Source organism: Helianthus annuus, chromosome 15, assembly GCF_002127325.2.
Source record: "Helianthus annuus cultivar XRQ/B chromosome 15, HanXRQr2.0-SUNRISE, whole genome shotgun sequence".
Taxonomy (NCBI): domain Eukaryota; kingdom Viridiplantae; phylum Streptophyta; class Magnoliopsida; order Asterales; family Asteraceae; genus Helianthus; species Helianthus annuus.
Window position 1 is genome coordinate 170,293,876 of NC_035447.2, and position 26,963 is coordinate 170,320,838.

Genomic DNA, 26,963 nt, shown 5'->3' on the forward strand with positions numbered 1-26,963 from the left:
TATGCCTGGCAGTCTAGGTTCTTCATAACCAGGGATAGGAAGTCAGACTCTATCCGCTCAACCTCATGCTGAGGGCAGTAGTTATCCTTGATAAGAGCAACAAATTGCTCCCATGACATATTATACAAGGCAACCTTTCCAGAGGCCTGGATCAAAGCTCCCCACCAAGCTAGAGCCTCACCCTTGAAAGACTGGGATGCAAACTTAACCATATCCCTTTCAGCGCAACCACTGATGTCTACAACTGTCTCTATTTCATCAAGCCATGTCATACAGTCTACTGCTCCTTTTTCCCCAGTAAACTCCCGGGGTTTACATGACACAAAATATTTATACGTGCAACCCTTAGCACGCGGAGCATCGTCAAACACAATCTTCTTGGGGTGAACACTGTTTTCATTTGAGGAAAGTCGGTCATCATTTTTCTTAGATTTGGGTGGAGTAGGTGGTGGTTTGTTATGAGCCTCAGAATGATTCTTTGGTTTAGCATGCGGTGTAGGTAGGGTTCTACTACGGGTCTCACTGTACTCACTGTACTGTCGTTCCAAGGCTTTTGCAACCGCATCATTCACAATTGCTTTCAGCTCAGCACCCGTCACTAAGAATTTAGCATCATCACGGTTTCCTACCGGATGGCTATTGACTTCATCCGATCCAGCCATGTAGCTTCAATTGCTACATATAAATGATGGACAAGGTTTTTACTTAAAGGCTCTTACAGTATTTTATGTTTTATTAACCAAGGTTTTAAATTGCCATTTCAGGTTAATTTGTTAGAATCTTAGGATTTTATCATCATCCTATGATACTCTATTATTAGCACATAAGGCCTAGTCACAAGGACAGTTTTTAATAAACCAGGATTTTATAGTACCTAGGTGTTTTAGGTTTGAATCGTAGTTCATTACCATTTATTAACAGGGAGTTATAAGTTACCACTGTCCTTAGTCACGGAGGACATTCAATTATTGCCCACAGGCACTTCGCCTCGAAGAAGCGGTTAAATAATTAAGGGAATTTAAAATTAACCCTTTAATAAGGATGGCCTGTGTGACTTTACTGATTCACAGTTTGCCTAAATGGTTAACATACTAACAGATGTTAACAATAATTGGAATCTATTATGTGGGTTATACCATCTTGGCCATGTTTGCAACAATGCTAAGGCTAGGTCTTACCCTTAAGATTCTCTTAATAATTAACGCAGAATAGTCCTAAATTGAGATGTTAATTATGGATCTTAACCTAATTATGGAACTACCATTTTGGCCTTGTTTTATTAATCAAAAGGCTAGGTCTCTGTTCTTTTTAGATTTTACCAATTCAATATAACGGCAGATCTTTTTAAATTTTCACTTATTTTCAGGTTTTATACATATAATTATCAATAATAAATAAAGATGAAAATTTAACTAGAACATCTCATAATTGTTTCAAACAAGTACAACATTTGCCCAAAACGGGACTTCTACGAAAATAAATGCCCACGCAGGGGCGGGGAAAGAAACAAACCCACGCAGGGATTAACTAACCAAACATGCTCACGCAGGAGCAGAGTACAAAATGACAAGCTCACGCAGGAGCTGAATACTGAAGCAAAAAGTCCACGCAGGGACTGAATTACAACTAAATAAAAATAACAAGGATCTTCAATAGTCCCTCCTTTTGGACTTTCCCTTGATCAGATCTGATAGTCCCTTGAAGAATCCTCTGTTGTGTCTGCGCTCAGTCTGAATCTCCCATTCACAACGGTCTAATCTCTCAAGGACTTCCTGCTGGCGCTCTGGAGGAATTATCTGTGGCTGCGGCGGCTGATACACAGGTGGAGGAGGCGGCGGATGCTGGTACCCATAAGTCGGGTAGCCAGTGGTCCATAGACCACCATAAGGCCCCTCTGGGTGACTAGCGTTGTAATCCCATGCTTCTTGATACGGATCCACACTAGCGTAGTTGTAGTTGTAGTGGGTATGCGCCGGCTGCTCAAAGGGATTATACGCCGCTGAACCGGCGTATGCAGGGATTGGGTTATCGAAACCCAACGGTGGTGCCGCAGGTACTGAGTTGATTTCTGGAATGGGGCTGGATGGACCTCCCATATGTGGGACTTCCTCTTCCTCCTGGAGTGGCGGATAATGACTACCACTTGAGGGCTGGGGAGTGCTGATTCGGACTCCTCCTCGTACGGACATCCGTGCGTTCGACCTTCTCCGCCTCGGTGGCTCCGGAGGCGGCTGCTGTTCCACTGGTGGTGGTGGTGGCGGAGTGACTGCCACAAATCGTTGATCCTCAGAAGGATCTTGCTGCTGCTGTTGCTGATACGGGGACGAGTGCTCAGAGGGCGTGAAGTACCAGTCCCACTGCTTGAACCTCTCTTGATAACTGTCCGGACCGCGATACGGTGATCCGTGGAATGATGACCCATCTGAGATCTCGTTAGGGTGGTTCGGCGTTCCTGTAGCAGGCTCCATTGGATCAGTATCCTCGTCCATGTCATTTTCCCCAGAGAAGTGGTCTTCCGGTCCGAGTGGGTTAAAACCCATGGGTTCTGGAAGCATGTTGGCCGGGTTGAATCGGCTTTGGAAAACTGGGGTTGGGTCACCAAAGGAGTGGTGAGAGTTGGATCTCTGCAAAGGTATGAAAGAGGGTGGTTGTTCGTTGGGCTCATTAATAGATTGGGGCCCAAAGGAGTGCTGGTAAGAAGGTGAAGAGCTGAGGGAGACTGATCGTCTTCCAGGTTAAACATAGAGCCTCCACGGCTCTTGCGGACTAGTGCTCATGGTGATGGACGGGGTGCGCCGGTGCGAAGGCCCGGCTTCGTGATCGTGACCCGTGACTGGTCCTTTGCCTCGACCGCGAAGAAATCTTGGTGGCATGTTGACCTGCATACAAGTTTTAGATAACAACAACAACATATATAAAATAAACCCAAAATAAAATAAAACGAAACAGAGTTTGTCCTATGTTCTTTGTCTAGACTCGGAACTCGAAGAATGTGCAATTTGTGCACTGAGATTAAACACAAAAGGCTAGTGTTTAATTCACTCAGTGTTGGCTCTGATACCAACCTGTCACACCCCTAAATTTCCACGTGTCACCGGTGGGCCCGGTGGGGGATTATCGTGACGTAGTTGATATCATCATTGTCAAACAACACAAATTATAATGCACAGCGGAAGCAAAAAAAAAATAGATTTACTTCAACCATCAAATGTAATATCTAAGTATCACAAGTAGTCGAAATAGATCCACAGGCGGATCGGAATAAAAAGGAGAAAATTGTTCAACAGATAAATGCATCCCAAAGTTTACGAGACTCTATGATGCTAAGGAGAAGCCAGCCTATTTCGTGTAGCACCTGCACTTAATCTTTTTGGGGAAAATACGTCAGTTTACACTGGTAAATACAATTTAACTGACTCATTTTGAAAACATTTAGAAAATTGATTTAAATGCACATGGCACAAAACTTTTTATAACTTGGGAATAATTAATCAAAGTTAAACTTGTAAAAGAATTACATGTTCGTTATGCGTCTAGTCGCCCGGATCGTGCCGGGTTTAAGGTTAATTGACACACCACTCAGTATAAGTCCGCGGCGGGAAGCCAACGTTTATACCTTAATAAAATGGACGTATTACCGGGTGTGCGCCTACACCCGGGTGTCAAGGTCGTGGCCATTTCTTAAAATGATGCCAAGGATATTCGGGACATGGTCATTAAGCTCCCAAAGGCGTAAAACAAACAAAACTAGTTTTTAAACGGGTCACATTGATAATACCCAACTACTAATGAGTTGGGGTCAATTGCCCGACCAAGCGGTATTTTATATACCGTACCCCCAAGCCCGTATAACGGAAAATAAGTTAAAAGTATTTACCTGAGCAAGTATAAACCACAAAAGCAAAATGCAAGTGTCTTTTACTGGGCTCCTATTCTGGAACGAAGGTTTATAATAACCTATTAGAATCCTAACGGGTCTTTTATCATAGCCTAAGCTTAGACCGGTTAGTTTCGAAGGATAAACATGGTTTAATCGCGAGGAGGGCGAAAACAGAAAAGGAATGTGACTTAGACCCTACAAGCTTGGATACTTGTATGACATGGGTAAACTAAACACATTCAGAATTTAGAGACTAAGATGATACGGTTTGGCCCGTTTCGGCTAATGTGCGTAAACTAGTTACATAAGCCGATCCGAACGCGAAAGTGCGTAACGGGCAACCATATAAGTCATATACAAGTTTCCTGAGATTATATGCACCAAATATGTTGTAATATCAGTAAGATATGTCCTATTATGCCCCAAATGATTTTCAACTCACTTTACGCCTCATAAGGGCATTTTGGTAATTTCACATAAACTTAAAAGGTCAAAATGGAAACCTGAGTTCTCAACCTTAGTTTACTGTTATGATATAAAATTTTACTAATTATATCAGTAGGTATTAAACCTTATGTATATAAACTAGTTTTAACATATACTATGTCGTAAAAATGCCTAAAAAGGCGATTTGGAGCCATTTCCGGGTTTTAAAAGAAAAGCTGATATTTTTTATAATTCCAGAAGGCTCAAATTAATATATTTAACACAACAAATCAGTAGAAAAAGGTTTGGGGTCAAAAGGTTTTGTAAAACTCATTTTATAGCCGAAAAGGGCAAAACCGGCATAAGCCGAATTAAGCTTAAAACCTTATGTTATGCTCAGCCTAAAAATAAATAAAAATCTTTAAAATTCCCAAAATATTATTATATAACAGTGGGTATAAAGTTTTGATACAAAATTTGGGTTTAGGTAGGTTACATGCTAAATACGCTAACTATTTACTAAGAAAGCTTCTATTTACGCTAATGAGCATAACTCCTAACCTAGACCTCAAACTGATGTCACATTTTGGGGACAAGTCTATAATTCAGTAACTAAGATGTCTACCCTTTTATATTTTCATAAATCATGATTTATGGACATTTGGGCATAATGGTCAACATATGGGCATTTAACGGAAACATGCATACGATCAAGATATCTAATGAACCAAGTTGTATAATCACAAGAGGATATACTAACATGTTATTAGGTCCAAAAGAAGCTCTAAGGCAATCTTAATCATGACTAAAACGGGTCAGAACTGAAAGTTAAAGCGAAAGTCAAACTATGCGACTTTCGGTTCCAAACCGGGTCTAAACAGAAAATTGTCGAGTTGAACATGTTGGAACATGTTCTTACATTATTTACCAAGTTATATTAACGATAAAACAGGTTGCATGCATCCTACATTGCTAATTATAAGTTAATTTGGATTTAAGCATTCTGTTGACTTTTTATAGTTAGCTTTGACTCGACAATTGACATGCTTAGAGTGGGAATCTGGAAATACCCTTTTAAGGGTTTGTTACCCACCTAATTACCTACTTAAAGGTATTTTTAATTCGTGATTTGACAGAGCACATTTTAATTAATCACGAAGTCAAACCTTAATTACGACGATTTGACTTTTACTTAATTAACTAAGCTAAAATGGATTAAGGGAGGTTAAGGTCACTTACAAGGATCCTAAATAGGATTAGAGACTTAAAGAAAGTTGGTTGCTGTCTAGGAAGTTCCAGAGAAAAGCTCCAAGTGAGTGACACATTGAATGATCAAAGTTCACCACTTCACTTCCTTATATAGGGACCAAGATGCTCTAGGATCAAGACATGGAAGTCTAGGATAGTTACAAGATCACCCCAGGTGTCCCTAATAGGCTAAATACTGCCTAGAGAGTCCCTTGTTTCGAAAACCACTTCAATAAGGCGGTGCAACAGGCTGAACAGGCAGCTGTCCATTTTCTGCTGCCAGCGACAGTCTTACGGACCGTAAGCTTAAGGCCTTGCGGACCGTAAGCACCTCTTGCGGACCGTATGCTGAACTGGCTACGGTCCGTAACCTACCCTTGCTGAAAACGCCCAGGTACCCTCCTTACGGACCGTAAGCTTGGGGCCTTGCGGTCCGTAAGAGGTGGTCAGAGGACAAAAATTTTTAAAACTTTTAAGTCTTGACCATGCAACTTTCAAATGTCGAAACATCAGACTTTTACTGCAATGTAGGGTCCACCATTTTCAGGTTTTGCATGCTTGCATGAATATTGATACCTTGGAATCTTATGGCAACTTTAATTTGACGGAAACATCAAGAATAAGTCCTTGGATTCTCATGTTAGTTGGCCAAGGTAATTAACTATTTTGATTCTTTCTTATAAGAATTCTTATTTAGCATTATTAGTAGTAACAATCCTGTCAAATCCCGAGTTCACATAAAAGATGGAACTTTATTTATTTGGAAACAACCGGTTATCATATAGGATGACTTTCAAAAGATTTAAGGATCTTGGGATTTATAAAATTCGGGTCGCTCAGAGGTGATTTAATAACATGTCGCCCTTGGGTCGTTCAGAGGTATTTTAAATAACATAACGCCCTTTTAAATAAAATCCTGCCAAACATCTTTTATTTAATCCGGTTTTTCTGACACGTCTGTCCCTCATGACACGTGTCTTTATTTTAATGGACAGGAATTTTCGAGGTGTTACAGGTCCGGATCCGGTGGGATCTGGTAGTGGTCACAAGGAGTGTATGGTGGGTGTACGGTTGTGAAGTGTGGCCGAACTAAACAACAAAACCCTAGGAACCTTTCTGTTCCTACAGTGATGATGGTCGGAGTTGTGATGGTGGAAGACGGAAGATGCGGCGAAGGCAGTGGATGCAGCGGTTGTTTGTTTGATTTTTTTGGAGTTTGATTTTGATTTTTGAGTTTTTCTGGTTTGAGGTTGGATTAGCTGGGATAGATTGTAGATGGTGAGCGAAGTGTTCAAGAATCAGAAACACTGCTCTAATACTATATCATAAGGTACCCATGTGTTGGGTACTTAGAGAGATATGTTTCCTCTATTAGATTTCACCACCGTCACATCTTTATTTGTTCCATAAGTTCAAACGCTACAATTATCTAGTGTAACCTTGGGCGCGTGGCCATCTTCGGCAGTACAGACTACTTCGGCTGTTGTACCCTGGGTGATAGACGTGTTGTGTTTGGCAGAGGCGTGAAATCTATTTTAAGGGAAGCGTGTTGTACACGTGCCTCAACCAAAACCGTCAACGTTTTAGTGTGCTCTTTGTTGCAGTCAAGGAGTATTTTTCAAGACTCAAGATGATGAATACTCGAGTCTAAGATGCTATCAAGTGCGCGTGAAGGACCCACCAGATATGCGGCTTGAATCAAGATTGGTATATATAAGTTTATTTTATATTCCTTTTATTTAGTTACTGTAACCAGTATTGTACTATGATACTTCCTTCGAATAACGAGAGTCTCGTTAATATATATTTTGTAATTATATTTTATAAAAGGTGAACCTAGTTCCTACACAATATTCATCAGTCGGTATTTTCAAATGGTGATATCTTCACCACTTGACCCGTTTGGTCTAAGTGACCGTTTATCTTTGCGAGATGAGATTTATTACCATCTCATCTACGTTACTCGCTCCGGTTTACATCGTACGGTCATTTTACTTATAAACTATTTCTTAATGCTTTTGACCCATTATGACTTACGCCATAAAGTGTCTTTCAAAACTAACGGTTATTGTCAACGCGTGACCAATTTACCGTTTTGCCCTTATTATTTATTTTAGCTTACCATTTAAGGTAGCCATTGAAAGTTCTTATTCTATTCATCATAATATGACCGGATACTCAATTTACTCCTTTTTAACCATTGTTATGGTTTCTTATCATTTTCGATTATCTTGTTCCGTACGACTACACGTCGGAACATCACTTTTCAAATGTTTAATTATCTTTCTCGTAATTAATACGATAAAGCAATATTTTTCAATTTAAAAGGAGTGTAAGCTTTACTTACCTTGCATCCTGATTATGATTTTTCTTCATTCTTGATTCGTTTGATCCGCTTCTTTCCCAAGTTTTCACCTAGCTTGTCAAGTGTCAAACTATCATTGTAATTTGTAAGATGGTTAGATTAGTCATAATCATTCACGACTATTCCATCCTATCCTTTTTATGTCGAAATTATCATTCGATCATATATAAAAGATCAGTTTGACTTTTTAAAAGTCAACTGCCTATTAACGTAAATAATTACACGAGGTAGGTCAACTACTCGTTTAATTACTTGGTCAATTATCCGGTAAGCATCATTCTTATGTTACCGTTTTAATCACTTATTAACCAAGTTCTTGTAATCATAATGTACTGAATTAACACACAATGATATTAAACATCATTGAACATGAACATATCATCAATTTTTATCATATCATACTAAACTCATTTCATAGTAAGTATGATTATATACTCAAACACACAATTTGTTCAAGTATTTCCTCATTACTATCATATATGATGATTTTAAACACAATTATATCATCAATTTCATCATATGATTAAAACCCACTTATCCTAGTGTGGTAAATCATCTAATCATTCAATTTATAGCATCTTATGTAAAATTTTCACATAGGGTTTTGTTCCTAAGCAATTATACATCATAATTCAGCCATAGCTTCAATAATTCATTCATAATTCGCGATTATGATGTTTATTCAATTTTCACAACTTCACAAATCATCAAAATTTTACATACCTTATGATCCCCTAGCTTTCGTGATCATTAATTCACGTTCAATTGCGAATTTGAGCTTCGTTTAATTCTTCAATTTGTTGATTGATCATAAACTAGGGTTTTGAGCTCCTGGGGAGCTTCCTGGGTTCGAACGGAACACCTAGAACACACACACTATGTGTGTTTATTTTGTTTATTTTCTTTATATAATACAACTTTCAAGTTATCCGAATATGGCCCCTCTTGTTTGGTTAGTTATTAAGTAGGCCACAACCTACTTATTTCTAACAATATTTCCACTTATTAACTAGGTTAAACATTCCTAGTTAAATAAGTGGGTTCGGGGAATTCATGACTCAGTTTATTTTAAGTTCCATTAACTGGGGCCTTTTACAAACTTTATTTCCTCAAAAGCTTTTGTTAAGCTTTTATTTAATATTAGGTTTATTTATTTAAAATCCTAATATTCACCGGGTTAATTTTACCACTAACTGTACTTTATCTGTCTTTTAGTATTAACGTGGTTTGATAACCAAACCCGTTTTCGGGGTGTTACATTGTTTTGTTAAAAATACATTTGGCATATCATATTATTACTACCAAGAATGATTCGGTTTTCGTGATCGTGTTGTGAGTTGTGATGTTATCACACCAAGAATGATTCGGTTGAGCACGGCACAACGCGACGCGACGCTGTGTCTAAAACTAGTTATGTGTAACTGTGAACGTCGTTTTTTATCCTATATTATTTATAACGGTAACATGATACAATATGTAACTAAAATAATTAACATTTTTTTTCAGTTCCTTAAACTACTCCAGCTACTACTTATGTATCAGTTAAATAGGAGAACAGAGAAGAAACTCATCATCCAAATGATGTAATAATCAAACAGGAAGAGATACAAGAAATTCTAGAGGACGTTGATCTCGATGATGACAAATGGTGGTGTGACAATATAGATGACATCCTTGAGATGTTTAAGCCGTATGATTACTAAATTGATCTCATCATGATGCAAAGTACTTGACACTTGAGCTTCTAGTTTTCAACTTTTATATTTAAGACTTATATTTCCTTATTCGTGTACTACTTTAGATAATTTTTATTTATCTTTAAGACTTATTCTTTTATTCGTGTGTTACTTTATTGCGTCAATGGTTTCTTGAAGTACTTGATAATTTAAATTTTAAATTTGATAATTACTAGATATGTGTAATAGTAATATTATGACATATATTCACTACAATAATGCTACCATAAATATTATACGAATAAGAAAACTACCAGAAACGAGTGTCGCAATGCAAAGTGTCACCCCCGCCACATCGCGCAGGCACTCTACTAGTTAATAAAAATAAACGAGCCAATTTGTTGTCGAGCTTAAGCTTAAATAACTACAAACGAGCCGAGCTCGAGCTCAATTAAATTAAATTAGTCGAGCTTAAATGTAAATTAGCTCACGCTAGGCTCGTTTACACCTGGAGTCATAGAAGTTGTTCGATTATTAATATATTCTTCTTAATTTCAATCATATTCATTATATTAAGCTTTTTTGTGTTGTATACTCTATTTAGGTGACTACGAGCAAGAAAGGTTTTTTTTCACCACAAAAGAAGTCAAATACCCGAATGGGAACCGATCGAATCGGGCTACTTTATCCGGATATTGGAAAGCAACCGGATTAGATAAAAAAATTGTTACTTCAAACAACAATCAAGTTGTGGGCATGAAGAAAACACTCGTATTTTACAAAGGAAAACCCCCACATGGGTCATGAACCGATTGGATCATGCACGAGTACAGACTCGCAACCCCTCAACCCACGAACCCGACTCAGGTTTCTTTCAGATTGATACAGTTTTGAATCGAATACACTAACACATTTAGCTAACAATTGTTTTTGTTGTCTCAGGGTATGGAAAATTGGGTTATTTGCAAAATTTTCTTTAATAAAAGAGGAAGTAAAGTTAGCAAGTACAATGAAGAGCCAATTGGGATAATTAGCGATTGTAAATCGGTAAAATCAAAACTAGTTTTCTATGATTTCATGTCTGCTAGTAAGAAGAGAAGAACTGATTTGAATTTGACACTGGTTTCATCATCTTCGGGTTCAAGTGGGATCACGGATGATGCTGGTTCTTGTGATGACCATGAAGAGAATAGTCGTAGCAGTCTGGATGATGTTGAGAATTTAAGGAAGCAATCGTCATAAATTAATATTTTTTTTTTAAAAGGTTATCCTAAGTTTAGTTTAATTTAGTAATGGGTTATTATTATTTATTAGCCTTTAGTTTTTAAGATTCCCATGAAAATAATCCAAGTTTTAGATGACATAAAAGAATGAAATATCAATGGATATTTTCTTTTTGAGTTTCATCCTTGAAATTTCAGTAAGTAGTGATGATTTACATACATTTGTTTTAATATATTGCAATCAATGTATTTGTTAAGTACACCTTTATAAGAAAACTACTTAGTGAAAGAAACATAAGGTTGCGTCACTATTTTTAACTTTAATTAATATAATGATTCTGATTCCGACTTTTTAATTCATAATAATCACTTTGAAATTGTTAATCCAAACAAGCCTAACACAGCTAGAGGAAAAAGATTCTTTACTAGTTTGAAATATATGATGCACTTGGATTTAAGTTAATGGCTATCCATTAACTTATACATGTCGGGCCTATTGAGCTTCAACTGATCCTCCTATGGCCCTATCTTATATGTGGGTTTTTTTGGGTCACCCGTCAACCCTTTTAACCTTTAATATTTTAATATGCCAACCCGCCACGATTGATACCTATACTGATGAATGTATCCCCTAACTCTCACGTACATGTAACACACAATACACTTACATGAACAAGCTCATTATGCACATGAATTTGAACATCGACATGTGGTATCATTTTACATCACTTAGCTTAAACATATTGTTCTACCCCATGATTTTTAAACGATGATACCTTTTCATATGTTAATATATTCTACCCCGCCACGATCGATACCTATACTGATGAATGTATCCCCTAACTCTCACGGAGCATTTTAATCCCTTTTATTTGAGTATGATATTGCTATAGATTTTTATTTTGAAAAACTAACATGTTACGTGATTACCGGTGTTCTCCGTTGCATCGCACGAGCATTATTTTAGTGAAGTCCAACACGCATACTCTTAACACAACCCCAACCATGTCATCAGTTGTTGTAAATGCACTCCATGAATCTTTAACCAATACTAAAAATTATACTAAAAGGTAACTAAATATGACAGTTTTAAATATCTAGTTTTCTATACGAAATCATAGCTACGTCATTCTGTTAAAGAATCCTAAAACAATTTTTTTTCTAATCAAATTCCAAATTCTTCTATGTTAAGCATTGGTTTCTCAAAATTATTTCACCTATGTATATGTAAATAGAAAGTCAATTTAATCGAAAAACAAAGACAACATGAAAAGTGAAAATAATTTAAATTTTTTCATTAAATGGTTTGGTCGAACAAAAAGTTAAATCATCGTTTGATAACCAATATAGCCAAAAAAGTTATGGTCTTCAAATAACAACAGTCAAAGCAAACCAACTCATACGCATCCTACTTAAAAATAATCAACATTGTGTAATAAATGGGGTTACAAAAATCCGACAAGTGATCTAACTTCATTACTAAATCATCAATCATCCATCTTTAGTTCTTGCCCACTAATCAAGTTTTAACTAGTTTTTTTTTTTTTTTTTTAGTCATAGATTAATATATTATAAATAATGAACAAAGACGATTACAGACTAATGGCAGGTAGACGAGCAACTAGTTTTTCTTAATCCACAACCATCTATCACCAAAGTTACCCTAACATCCAAATTCACTAACTCCATCTTTACTATAATCTTCAAATGTTAAGAATTTTCTCCATATCTACTACATAAATGTAATAATTGGCACTTTTTTTTATTGATTTCAAGCCTTGTCTCAACCGGCTTATGTACCCGACACACTTCACAGACAAGAGATATATGTACTTGCTGTAATAATAGAGTCATTGATCACTAAGAATCCCTTTCAAATATACATAGCCCAATATTAGGACTTTGTGGTAACATATTGACTTTGGAGTGTGAACGATAAATTGAATAAACCGATTCGTATATGGATGGGTGTATAGCGAAAAAGAATGAAGATACATGTCTGTATAACTCCAAATAAAAGTCCTTGTTAAGGCTTCTAGTAATTTAGTTTTTATTTTATACTTTTAATCGTAATTAAGTTTAAGTTATTAGTTAATTTGACTGAAATATTAATTTCGTTTATGTTTTATTCAAGTCTCTAGTGATATATATGTTGGCTTGTATGGTTTGAAGAACTTATGATGTGATAATAAAGTTTATGCATTTTAGTTATACGTAAACACTTGTTAAAACATATCTAGCCTTTTTTTAGCTTACATTTTAGGGTAAATAACACTTTTCGTCCTTTATGCTTGTACCGTATTTCAACGGATAGCCTTTAACTTCAATAATTACAGTCACAATCCTTTATTTGCAAAACCCGTTACACTCTACGTCCTTTAGTACTAAACAGGTTAAAATTTTTTATTCACTTAAGGGTATTTTGGTCAATTCATGTTTTAATTTAAATGTTTAATAAATAAAACAAAAAAAATCATATATACTTCATCTTCCCCAATTTCCTAAACCTAAAACCCTAACCACCGCATCTTGCCACCACCACCTCATCCTGCCGCCACCACCACCGCATCCTACCGCCACCACCCTGCACTGGGTACAATAACTCGTACTCTTCAATCTTGTTCTTCATCTTCATCAAATAAAAAACCTGCAACTTCAAATTACACATCTTATCAAAACTAATGGCGACAGCGTACATATCGATGAAATCGGCGGATTCAGGAGAGAAAAATGAGACCTGTTCTTCGATTATTTCGTCTACAAAACAAGGTGAAGGTCTGAAGCAGTATTATCCGCAACATATTCTTGATTCTTAGCTTCTAGTTCCTCAGAAGACTCATAATCTCAATCGCCTTAGGCGCAGTGTAACGAGCTTAATTCGCGAGATAGTTATATAACATCCCTATATTGAAGATTTGTGAAACCCTAGAATGTGTACTGTTGTTTTGTTTTGATATTATTGTGTTTATGTTGTGAACTGTGAAGTATTGTTATATATGAGAAATACAAAAACCTAATTGATTTTACACTTGAGTTTTAGCTGTTTATGTGTGATTTTGATGCTGATGCGTTGTTGTTTATGTGATTTGTGGTTAATCGATTTGATATTGTAGATTTGATTAATGTCACTGAATAACTCATGAAGTTGTGTTATGGTTAAGCGGGCAAGGGTTATGGGTTAGACAAGTGCAGGGTGGTGGCGGTAGGATGTGGTGGTGGTGGCGGCAGGATGAGGCGGTGGTGGCAAGATGTGATGGTTAGGGTTTTAGGGTTAGGAAATTGGGGAAGATGAAGTGTATATGCATTTTTTTGTTTTTTCTATTAAATATTTAAATAAAAACATGAATTGACCAAAGTACCCTTAAGTGAATAAACTTAACTAAAAATTTTAACCTGGTTAGTACTAAAGGACGTAGAGTGTAACAGGTTTTGCAAATAAAGGATTGTGACTGTAATTAGTGAAGTTAAAGGCTACCCGTTGCAAGCAATCTGGTATAAACATAAAGGACGAAAAATGTAATTTACCCTACATTTTATGTGATATGCAATGGATTGCAATCTCGTTATGCATCAACTTGAAACGAGTTATTATTCACTCATGGATGAAAAAATGTTACATAAAGCATGCTAAAATAGGTTTGGTAATCATATAAGTTGACCAATTTCGAAACCAGCACCCTTAAATGCTATATATAACTTGGAGTTATTTCATACTCACTCAAGTATATACTTAATTTTGAGAATATTGGTTTTCTAATAAATAAAAAATACAGCATTTAGGAATTGTTTGTTGTGGAAATAAGTAACCGTAAAGAAAATATTGATGGCCTGGTAGGTGCCAGATATTTGTTCGGTATCACGAGCCCCTTTTATAACTGATTAATCAATTTGATTTGTGTTTTGTTATCAATATTATTGTAACAATAACGTTTTTGTATGATAGCCAATACACTAAAATCGAAAAAACATAGAAAAATAGAAAAAAAGTGTTTGTGGAGAACCAACCTTATTTTGGCCCGTATAAAAATGTCGTTTCAACTCTATATCATTTTGACTCATCTTGTATCCTCTACAAATAACATACCTTTGTAGCTTATACATACGATAGTATGCATAAAGGGGAGCAACAACCAGCAAAAACGATATGAAACCTGGTAATGAACAAAGTATAGAATGTGAAGTCTTAAAGATAATAGAGGAAAATTTATTACAACTTCTTTTAGGTTGCAATGATGTTGGAAAAGCAAAAGCAAACTTAAAATGGTAACAAAATGTGGGCAAATGTTGAAATTTGAAACTAAGATCGACTACCAACCCCATGAAATCTGAATTTCAGAGGACTCTGAATCATACACGATCTCAAATGTCTTTCTATCTTCATATTCTTCATCCCAACACTCTGAGTAATCGATTGGATGTTCGTTTAAATCACCTATTTTACTTTTACTACGAACAAGTTCTACATGAAGACCCGTGTTATTCATATGATTATGTTCACCTGTTATCTGAAATGAAATATTTTTAGTGTATGTAGGATTGAACCATGGGATGTTCCTCAATGAACTAAAGGGTACATAACCCACCCTTTCCAAGACAAATTTTTCCCAATCTTCACCAAACTCTTCAGGGTGATCTGTGGACATCTCCTGCTTAATAACTATGTGATACATCCCATGATGAGCACGAAATGATAATAAAAATCCACTAAAGTCAGTGTACCAGTTGTGTGGAAGTTGCAATGTAACTAGTCTCGTAAAAATACGTGACGTTGGTTCAACGGCGGGAAGTATGACAGTCATAAAGCGATTTTTAACTACACATCCCTGCCACAGTTAAATTCAATTTATGATGAGCTCTATTATTATATTGTAAGTTAAAAAAAGAGTGAATTTCAAAAACAAGATAAGAGTTATACCGCAAGCATAGAAAGTAGTACCCTGTTATTCACTCCCCCCCAAAGTGAGACTTTCCACAACCATTTATAACCTAATAAATCTCTTACAATTTCAAGTGAGGGACAATCTTCTGCTCTGAGAATAGCTATGGTTGATGGGAGGTCCGACAATTCTACAAGGCTTTTGCAGTGTGACAAATTGAGGAGCTTGAGACATGGGATTTGAGAGAGGCAGGAAGGTAATCTTGAAAAGTTGTTATGACTTAGGTCTAGTAGTTGTAGGTTTAATAACTCACAAATATCAGATGGGATGTCTCCATCTCCCAAATTGCGCCAACTAAGATTTAATTTCCTTAGAAAACGTGGAAACTGAGGTAGGAAGGTAATCTTGAGGCTCAACTGAGGATTACTTAAATTGAAAGATTGTAACCCGAAACAACTGAGATTCAGGTCTTTCAAACTTCTTAAGAGATGAAAGTTTCCCTCTATCCTTTTCAGTCTGCGACAATTATTTAAATTGAAAGAAACAAGGTTGGTACAAAATCGTCCAACTGATGGTGGGATTATTTCTATACCAGTATCACTCAAATCAAGGGTTACCAAGCTATCCATGTTTGACTGGATATCCGGAAACTGTTGAAGTTCATCGCAATTAGTGAGATCAAGAGTCTCCAATTTTTTCATGTGTATGATGGGTGGAAACCTTTTAAGTTCTTTACAATATCCCACGTTCACGAAAACAAGCCTTTTGTGATATCCAATTGATGGATGAATCTCTTCTAAACTCTTACAACCCAATAAATTCAATCTTTCAAGACATGAAAGGCCTTCAAAATCTGGTGTCGTGATTAGGCACATTGATCCGCTGAGATCAAGAATTTTCAAAATTGGTAGACGCTGTTTCAATACAAGTAGCAAAAGTCAGATAAATGAGTAAGTATACAACAATTTCCTTTCACATTGGCATACTTCTTGCCAGACCATTGATCATTAGGCAATTTATACACAAATTTAAACTAGCATATTATAATAACAACCTCTAACATGCACAGTAAATTCCAATTTCTTAAAATATCATATCTTTTATACATCATATAGTCTAAAAGTCTCCTCGATCCTGGCCCAAAAAACTACAATGTTATATTCACTACTAGTAAAGGGGATAATTTCCTATAGAAATTTCCTACACAATTTTTTTCGTCACAGATTACAACACCTTTATAACGAATTTCCTACAAAAAAAAAAAAAAATTCATGATTTTGTTACAAATTTTCGATGCATCCATGACGAAAAACAAGAAAACCCTAATTAATTGACAGCTGCGTCACAAATCTGTCAGAAATATTATATTTTCCTACGCATTTATGACGAAATATTTATTTTTTAATTAACTTAAACCATCCGTCGGAATTCCGTCACAACTTGTGACAAGTTTCCGACAAAAAATAAGAAAACCCTATTTAATTGACAGTTGCGTCACAAATCTGTCACAAATAATCTACAAAAGGTTAATTATAATTGTTTACCAAATAAATACTAATATATACAAAATAAATAAGGGAAAATGATAGTATTTCCTACACAATTCTACAATTCTGACAAAATATTTATTTATTAATTAAAATAAACCATCCGTCGGGATTGCGTCACAACTTGTGACACATTTCTGACAAATATTCTTGTATCAATACAATTTCCTACGCATTTATGATTGGAACTTGCGTTGTAACGCATGATTTTTGAATTTATGTCGTTGTAACTTCGGTGAATTTTGTAAAACAGGTTTTTTGGTATTGCAGATTATTTATGGAATTTTTCGCCAGAAAAATGCAGAAATATTATTTATTTTATTTTTTTTTGCAGTTTTTTTATTTAATAAATTAGTTGGTTGGAGATGTGTTACAACATAAATAGCTTTTGTCGGAAAACGGTCAAAAATAGTAGACCTTTTTTCTTTATTTTGTCAGAAATTTGTCATACTCCAGTTTCGTCGAAAAACCGTCACAAAAATACTCAGTTTTCGTAGGAAATTTGTAACAACACTTCTTATTTATTTGTTGGAAATGGGTCACAAAAAATACTCAGTTTCCTCGGAAATTTGTAACAACACTTCTAAATTATTTGTAGAAAATGGGTCACAAAAAATACCCAGTTTCCTCGGAAATTTGTAAAACTTCTAATTTATTTGTAGAAAGTGGGTCACAAAAAATACTCAGTTTCCTAGGAAATTTGTAACAACACTTCTGATTTATTTGTAGGAAGTGCGTCACAAATAATGTTGTATTAAAATTGGTTAATTTTTTTGTTTTTTTTTGTTTTTTGGTCGGAAATGTGTAGCCAAAAAATAAATCCTAAAAGATAATAATTAAATATATTGTAGGAGATTCGTAGCAATTTGCGACGTAATAGTTTCGTAGAAAATGTGTAGGAAGTTGCGTAGGAAATGCGTTGAAAACAGGTTTCCTACGAGCTGTTTTCCTACATCAGGTGTTTGTCATAAATGCATAGAAAAGCCTGTTTTATGACGCATTTCCTAGGAAAACTGGTGTAAGAAGTTTCAGATTTTCTAGTAGTGATTATAGACAATTTGTTATACTAAATTTATTACTTCTCCCAATTTCTGAGTGTTATGTGCCTTATGTCCAAGGCTTGATGCAAAACTACTATCAAGCCGGGGGTCTCACTGGAAGCAATATCTCTATTCCTACGCTTAGAACATTGTTATATCATAGACAACTTGTAATATTAAATTTATTACCTCTAGCAATATCATCAAAAGTTTCTGTAAAGCATTTGGCATGCGTATAATGTTGACTATTCAGGAAATTGAAACTAAGCTAATCGACTCCTAATTTCGTAGAGAAAGCATGACAATATGACATGTATTTTTGTTAATGTAATATCTATGTTATATAAACCTCTATTTATAGAGATGTCTAAGACTCAATAACCACCATCTAACAAACAACTAACTAAATGCAATTAACTCATTAGTAACTCTAATAACTAATTATGTTCATTTTATGATTCATTTTACAGTTGCATTGCAATGGTTTGTGAAACTACAATATTTACCTACCTTACACCCTTCCCAGAGTTTTTTTTGCTGGCTCAAACTCAACATTAGACAACGAAGCTTTGTTGGCTGAAAATTTGATGGGAATGAAGATGCCGGATGTTCATCCCACAATATCCATCGAAGGTTCTTCATGTTTGCAACAACATCAAATAGACCTGGATGGCTGATATGTGTTGGCAAGTTAGCTAATACTTCATTTTCCTGTGTTAATTAATCAAAGGAACCAAACTGTGTTAGTAACGCTACAGACAAACGTCATTAGATGCATATATACAAAATTTATTTTTGCAAAGTTAATTTAACCATTGAGGGTGCAGCTGCCCCAATGTCACAGAGGTATTCAAGATCTTTCCAATTCCAAATCCTGCTATGTTTCTCAAGATTATTAGGGTGTTCCCCTCTAACAATGTAGTGGGCCATTTCTTCTATCAAGTCATGCATCTCAAATCTTCCTTCTTCTGTAACTTTTATGAGGGATTTTTGTTCCAACACCTTTAACCCTATAACAGGGTGCAAATTACAAGCATCAAGCACCATCATTGCACGATCCAAATACGATTGTAACCACCATCCCCTCATGAAACATGCAATATCTAAGAATAAGTCTTTCTGGTAGGGTTCAAGTCCATCATAACTTATTTTGAGTCTCTCCATGACTTTCTCTTCTGGGATGCATTTTAACTTGGCCAACGTACTTTTCCACTCATCCTTGTCTTTGTCATATAGAAAAGAACCTAGAACTTTAAGCGCTAAGGGAAGCCCACCAGCATAAGAAACTACACGCAATGAAAGCCTCTCATAATCTTCAATAGGTTTATCTTTGTGATATGCATATCTATTGAAGAGCTTGATTGCTTCGTAATGTGATAACAAACTCACTTCATAAATATTTGTATGAGCCCTGGAGGATAGCAAATGCTTATCTCTGGTAGTAATTATTATCCGGCTTCCTTCACCAAACCAATCATGGGATCCCGCTAACGCCTCAAGTTGCTCAAGATCATCAACATCATCGAGAACAACTAAAACCCTTTTGTGACATAGCCTTCTCTTTATCATGCTTCTTCCTTCTATCTCACTGTCGACCACCACAGTTGTTTTCAAAGCAACTGATAGAATTTTTTCTTGCAGCGTTTTCAAACCATGCTTGTTTGATTCCTCACGAATATTTTCAACAAGGCAGCAAGCTTCAAATTGGTGAGAGATCTCCATATAAGCAGCAGATGCAAGAGTAGTCTTACCACCACCCCCAACTCCCCATATTCCAACCATGCGCACACTACCCGACCCAATTTCCAACTTTGATTTAAGATCTTGTAAGCGGGTCCCTATTCCGATCAGTTCTTTATTGTCGTTTGTATTTACTGAAGAAAGCCTCGAAGAAACTGTACCAACAATATCCCTGATGCATTTTGCTTCATGGCTGCACGAAGGGTACATAAGGATATTTAGAAGTAGTTCCCACTCACCTATTCTTTTAAAATTACCAATTGTACAACGGAAATTGGATTTAAATTGCTAAATGTCCAGTATGAGATTTATTTAATTTCAAGTTAAAAAAGACGCAAAAACAATGCATGTGAAATTAAAATAGGGAGTAACACAAAACAAAATATTATAAAACCTACATTTTGACTATATGTTATATGTTTTGTAAAAGACTGGTTCTATATAGCTAGCATTTTTGTATAAAGAACATCTTTTTATATCTTGGCGTCAGGGAATTTTTGTAACAGTTTGGTTTGGTTTTTTTTGGGGGGGGGGGGGGTGGGGTGGCACTTGGCACCATGAATTAAACATCCTTTTAAGACCGGTGGGTATGGGGAGGATAGTCTCTTTGGAGACTACCCGCCACGTAGGCGCCACGTAATCACGGGAGGAGGAGCATCTACCCAAGGGTGTGGGGACTAGCCAAGACTACCCCACCATTAATAATATAGTAATATATATAGAGAAAGTATAATGTACTTCAAGGCTTAACCTACATTAACATAAATGACAAAAAATATAACGAGCGTTATTATCATAGAACGTGCGTGATTATAGTCCCATGCGTGATTATGTGGTCCCATACGTGATTATACCCCTGATCCAACGGTTACCATTGTCTCCTACGTGATGTATGATAAGGCTTTTTGTATGTTAACCTTACTCAATATATATATATATATATATATATATATATATATATAAAAGAGGAGAGAGAAGTCAGATGGGGGCCACCACTTTTGCTCCGTCTCCTGCGTCACAATTCCGACGGAACTGCCGAGCCGAGCCCCTTGGGGGCGGTGTGCGACAGGGCTAGGGGGGGGGGGGACGGCCCTGTGCCGATCCCCATACCCATTGGTCTAACACTTTCTTTTGAATTCTATAAATTATTAATATTAATGTGTTAAATTCATCATTGCAAAAGTTGCTAGAGGCTCCCAAGTAGGTTGAATGGGGAGTTGTTAATAGTCAGCTTAGGCGAAGAGTACTCGGACATGTTAAATTATATTGAAATTAGTTTTCAGGAAATTATATACATGTCAAATATCATAAGTTTGGTAATATTAAAAAAATACGTGAATATCAATATAAATAAAAACAAATACATGTTCAAATAGTAAAGTATTTCAAAAATTGATATTTATTCTTTAATGTGACAATTACAGAAATTAGGTTTCATTTTTTAAGTCAAACTCAGCCTAAGTTGACCAACTAGATCCGATTCCGCCAGAGTCGACCGCTTGATTGATTCCGAGTAATTAGGTGGAGTAAAAAAAATCGTCTGAGCAACCTACGGGATTACGACCTTGTTTTACAACATTGGTTAGATATATTTAAATGTGTTAAAAAGTAAATAATTACCATTGTAACTATTTTTTCAGTAAACCCGACTACTTTCAACTTATGTGACCCACTCTCAAGTGTCAACGATAAAAACAAAACTTAAATCTACTCGTTATAGAATGCAAATATCTTAAGCATAAAAATGTAAAAAAAAAAAAAGAGAAAATTACCTGTTTTCATCGATGACCCATCCAGAAAGATTGCCTGCTTTTTCTAGAGCTTTTCTCCATGATTCAACTTTGTGCATATTTTCCCTCTTATGTTTTGTAAATGCTTCTTCATATTTCCCCTTTTGTTTTCTAACATCCGATGGATCTACAAAATAAAATATGGGCTCAACGATTTGCCCTCTCGTGTCCATGCACTCTATAATATGTTCAAGCTCGTCCAAACACCAAGATGAGTCCGCATAGTTTTCCGAGAATACAATAACGGCTATCCGTGATTCCTGGATCGCCTTCAAGAGGGCTGGACGGATTGACTCACCCCGAGCAAGTGTTTCGTCATCCTTGTATGTCTGGATTCCTTGTTGTACAAGATCCTTGTAGAGATGATCCACAAAGTTCTTGCGGGTGTCTTCCCCTCTAAAACTCAGAAAGACCTCATGATTCCATGCCGGAATCGACTGAGAAGAGGAGGATGAAGAAGCTATTGATCTGTAACTCGAATTTGTTTGGAATTAGCATGAAAGAAAGCAGTGGAACATGAATACTATATTTTACAAAAAGGAATAGATAAGCAATACTAAATCAGACACTAATAGATCGAGGATAGAAACACAACCTGTCTTGTTCGGAAGACATTGGGCTGTGTTGTTGATGGCGATCGGAGGATCTTCCGAAGAAAACGGAAACGATGTAGTAGACGGTGACACCGGCGGCGAGAACAGTGAAGAAAGTAGTGAGAGAGAGTCCGGTGATGGCTTCTTTGAGAGTCTCCATAAGTTCAACAGCCATTGTTGACGAGTGTTTTGATGGTGTTGTTTCTCTGGTTCAGAGTCTCCTAGTGGGTGTGTATGTGAGTAAATACATAAAGAAATTATTGTTTTGGTAGGTACAAAAGTTGTCCCTATCAACTACTTTGTGTCTTTTACCTATCATTTCGATTAATTAAGTCGGAAGGTCCTTGGATCCCTTTATTTTTCCTTCAACTTTGTTGACCAACTACTATTATTATATAGGTTATTGGATCGGATTAACTATTTGCGTTTGGCCACTAACACTTTCAACTTTGACTTTGTCTCCCACCACTTTCAACTAAAAATTTGGGTTACGATATCACTTCTTAGTTAAATGGACTCTAACTAAGTTTTTTTGGCTAACGTGGCATATTAGTCTGTCGAGGTAATAGCTATGTGTATTCGGTAGATTATTATGTTTCCATATATATTGTAATTAGCCAAAGTTAGTACCTTGTAACATTGGTTATATATTCATGAATGAGATACAGAGGCAGCAAGCCATTCACAATATACAAATCCTAGCATGGTATCAAGAGACCAGGCGTCTTCTTCCTAAGTGTCGATCTCATTTTTTTTCATCAAACCCTCCTGTTTCCGATCTCCCTTCTTCCCTCCTCTCCCCTCTGTTTGTCCCCTATATCCATGTTCACTATGGATCAAAAACTTCACCCAGCCGCCATTGTGTCTAACATCAAAAGCCAAATCCATGTTACTCTTGAGATGGACAACAGACTCTACAACTCTTGGAGTGAACTCTTTCGCATCGCATGCCGTGCATACCGGGTTCACGACCACTTATCTCCCAGACCAGAAGAAGCCGAGTCATCCTCTTCTTCGAAGGAATCAGACAAAGACAAGGCAAAGGCAGTCGATGACTCATGGGACTACCTGGACGCAATTGTGTTACAATGGATTTACGATACTATTTCTAGTGATCTTTTGCATACTATACTCAAAAAAAAATTCAACCGCATATGAGGCATGGGTGGCCCTGGAAAATATTTTTTAGGATAACAAGAATACTCGTTCCATTCATCTGCTTCATAAATTCTCTAATACTCGTCTCAGTGGTTTCTCAAGTGTATCCACCTACTGTCAAGAGTTAAAGGTATTGTGTAACGCCTCGTATTTTTTTATTTCTATTTTAGATAGTTCATATTCGTATTCTACTTTCGAGGCGTTAATCAATTAAATTCGTATTTTTGTACCTGGTTAATACATACGCAAACCGGTACTTTTCGGTTTGTAATTACGCGTACATCAAACCTTAAGACATTAATACGTAGCGTATCTAGACGTAAACTAACTTAAATTGGCTTTTGGTAGGCCTAGGAACGACTATCCGGTTTTACAATACGCGAATGGTGATTTGCGGGAAAACTGCTGAACATTAAATGGTAAACGAACTGACACCGGACGAAACACTGACAACGCTGAAAATTTCGATACAGTTAGCTTGGTAATCAAATTTTATTATCCGTGATCAAAATCGGATCGAAAAACGGATTTGAAACGACCATCGAAACAACTCACGCGCTTTTAGCGCAACCAACAAACGAACGCGACCAAAATCGACCACCGACATTATTTCACAAAACTTTTGATCCTAACATAATGTTTTACGACATTCTATGAGGTACGGGTGCGAAAATGGGCTTCGTAAATGTATCAGGCCATGCGAGAAGCGGGCTTGTGGGCCTGGGGCCCAAGCCCACTTAAAATCCCTAATATAAATACCTCTTTTATTTTGACACAAACCCTAAAACTACTCATCTTCTTTCTGCGTACACAAAGACAGTAGCTCTCCATCTCTTCATTTCAACATTTGAGAACCCTAACATCAATTCACACCTTGAAAACCCTCAACAACATATACGCACACAACAAGCAGACACCCTCTCTCTCGTGTCTTGACCGGAGACCGGAGCTCCGGCGCCACGTTTTTCTCCGGCGCTGGTATACCCGGTTTTCCGGCAAACAAACACCACACCATTCGAAGAACCCCCACTCGATCTGTTCGATACTCTCACACGCACTCGCAACACCTCTTGAACACCGCTGCACCCTGTCGGAGCTCTAACCAGTCGCCGAAACAAACTACACGACACCGCGCATTCACCGGAGTTCAAAGAAGTCATCTGAGGATCGCGACGGAACTTTCGCTGGATCGTTTCGGATAATCTCTCTTGTTCGTTCTCTTGGAATTTCCCATCTTACTCGTGCGTTACTTACAAGAAATCGCAACGCAACCAATGTGAGCATACTCGACCCTCTTTACGCTTTAACACATTTTTGGGTGCAACATGTATCAACTAAAAAAATTTACAATACATGCAATAAAACGTATTCAACCACTCAATCCATCAAACATGTTATTTGTTATGCTTAGGTTATTTATGTATGCTAGTTTCAACTTGTATATCCATGCTATTAGATTTGCTTAGGTTGATTATGTATGCTAGTTTCAACTTGTATATCCATGTTATTTGTTATGCTTAGGTTGTTTATGTATGCTAGTTACAACTTGAATATAAGTTGCCATGTTGGATTTGAGACAAACTTTTATACTTATATTTACATTCAAACTTGTATGCTCGCCAACACTTTTTGTATTGAACTATGCTTTTAATACACGTTGCAGGATTTTGATGATGCAAGGAATTTAGTAGGACTTCCTAGAAACGCATTCAAACTTTAACTCGATGATGCAAGGAATTTATGAGTGTAAGACAATTCAATGATTTGATTTGATGTTGTTATTAACTCGATTACCGCAGATGGCTCTAGATTTATTTGCCCAAACCCCAATGCTCTATCACACATTGGTCAAGTAGTTAAGGTAATTAGTTCACGATCGTCCTCCCCGGTACGGTGTGAGGGTGCCAAACCTAATAGCGCTATCAACTAATAACCCCGTTGCCTCCCTGGCAACTAATCGGTATATGGAAGGGGACTTATCGATAGAAATGAGTGTAATAACCAACATCCCAATAACCCGATGTTCCTCCCCGGAACGATTACCAGATGTCCCTCACCTTGGTTTGCTCGGTTTGTTTAGTTACCCGTTTCCAAGTTAATCAACCAAACCCTAACGTGGTTACCAATGAATATCGGTTTCACGATTAAACAAGTTATTGTTTTCACACAGGTTGTATCACACACCAGTTCACAGTATATCAGTAGCCAGTACACCTTTATAATACAAGTTCACATCTCATGTGAATGTCATCATTAGCACATAACGTAGCAGGTGGGTTTGTTATACCAATTGTTCACACCAAGTTTCTTATTATCAATGACATGTAGCATGGATAGTGTACACATATAAGTTTCAATCATCAATATCGTCACAGATACCTACTGTTCAATACCATGACTTGCACGGCGAAGCACCCTTGTGACGAAAGGCACATCTTTCGTCGAAGTGAGGGGTGACGAAACATCCACAGGTTTCGTCGAGATGATTGTCGACGAAACGCCCTTGTTTCGCCATCCTATGTTTTGTCGACTGCACTGGCAGTTTCATCATTCTCCCTAATCCCCAATGTTCACAGTTACCTTTCACAGATCACAGTCCAATCGGTTTCTAGTTTTTATTATGCAACACATCATCGTTATTACTAATTAACAGTTTATCAATAACACTATCAATCATTATAGATAGTAACATCGAAACACTACCACGCATCATTCATACGGAACCCTACGGTTAGCATGAAACTATCATTGTAACCATATCAATTCATCAATTAGATACAACACCAGAATCACATTCAAACAATCATCAACCATAGGGGTTCCTAATCTATAGCAAACATCTAAACATTTAATCATCTAACTGTTTGCCGTCATAGACAAACCCTAGCCTCACATAGGGTTATCACACAACTACATCAACGATTAACACAATGAATACTAACCGACGATTATGAGATGATAAATCCGATCGAGATGTAGAGCCTCGTGAATCCAAGGTTGTTGGAGAATGGGGGATGCGTTTTAGGGTTTTCAATTGGCCAGTTGTGTGACAAATATAACAGTTTCACGTAATATACTCACATAAGTGTATTGTGCCCTTACTGGGCTTTGACGTAACCTGGGCCGACGAAACACCTATGTTTCGTCGTGATGTGTATGACGAAACACCTAGGTTTCGTCGAGTGAGGTGTGTGGCGAAAGTCTTATGTTTCGTAGTCATAAAGGTGAGAATACATATGTTAAGTTTATGACTCAAACAGTCCATTACTTACCAAACTATAATTCAATACATCAAACATGAATAAGTTACAATGCTAACAAATTATGAAAACACTTTGCGAAACGAGTAACGTGTCAAATAAGGACTTTGAAAACTCAGGTTGTCACATAAGCTCTCACC

General features: G+C 36.8%; 2 protein-coding genes and 1 pseudogene across 2 annotated transcripts; 1 reads left to right on the plus strand and 2 right to left on the minus strand.

Annotated features, from left to right (window-relative positions):
- Positions 1-688: 688 nt before the first annotated feature.
- LOC110914408 lies at positions 689-10,837 on the plus strand (annotated as a pseudogene).
- Positions 10,838-14,687: 3,850 nt separating this feature from the next.
- Positions 14,688-16,696, minus strand: LOC110912768 (TMV resistance protein N-like). Its single transcript, XM_035984516.1, has 6 exons — positions 16,682-16,696; positions 15,734-16,609; positions 15,402-15,641; positions 15,134-15,323; positions 14,903-14,969; positions 14,688-14,769 (listed from the first exon to the last, which is right to left on the minus strand). Exons 1-6 carry the CDS (start codon positions 16,694-16,696, stop codon positions 14,688-14,690), a joined length of 1,470 nt encoding a protein of 489 aa, XP_035840409.1.
- Positions 16,697-18,682: 1,986 nt separating this feature from the next.
- On the minus strand, positions 18,683-22,627 carry LOC110912767 (TMV resistance protein N-like). Its single transcript, XM_022157571.2, has 4 exons — positions 22,408-22,627; positions 21,795-22,280; positions 19,096-20,215; positions 18,683-18,993 (listed from the first exon to the last, which is right to left on the minus strand). Exons 1-4 carry the CDS (start codon positions 22,578-22,580, stop codon positions 18,742-18,744), a joined length of 2,031 nt encoding a protein of 676 aa, XP_022013263.1. The 5' UTR covers positions 22,581-22,627; the 3' UTR covers positions 18,683-18,741.
- Between the last annotated feature and the right edge of the window lie 4,336 nt (positions 22,628-26,963).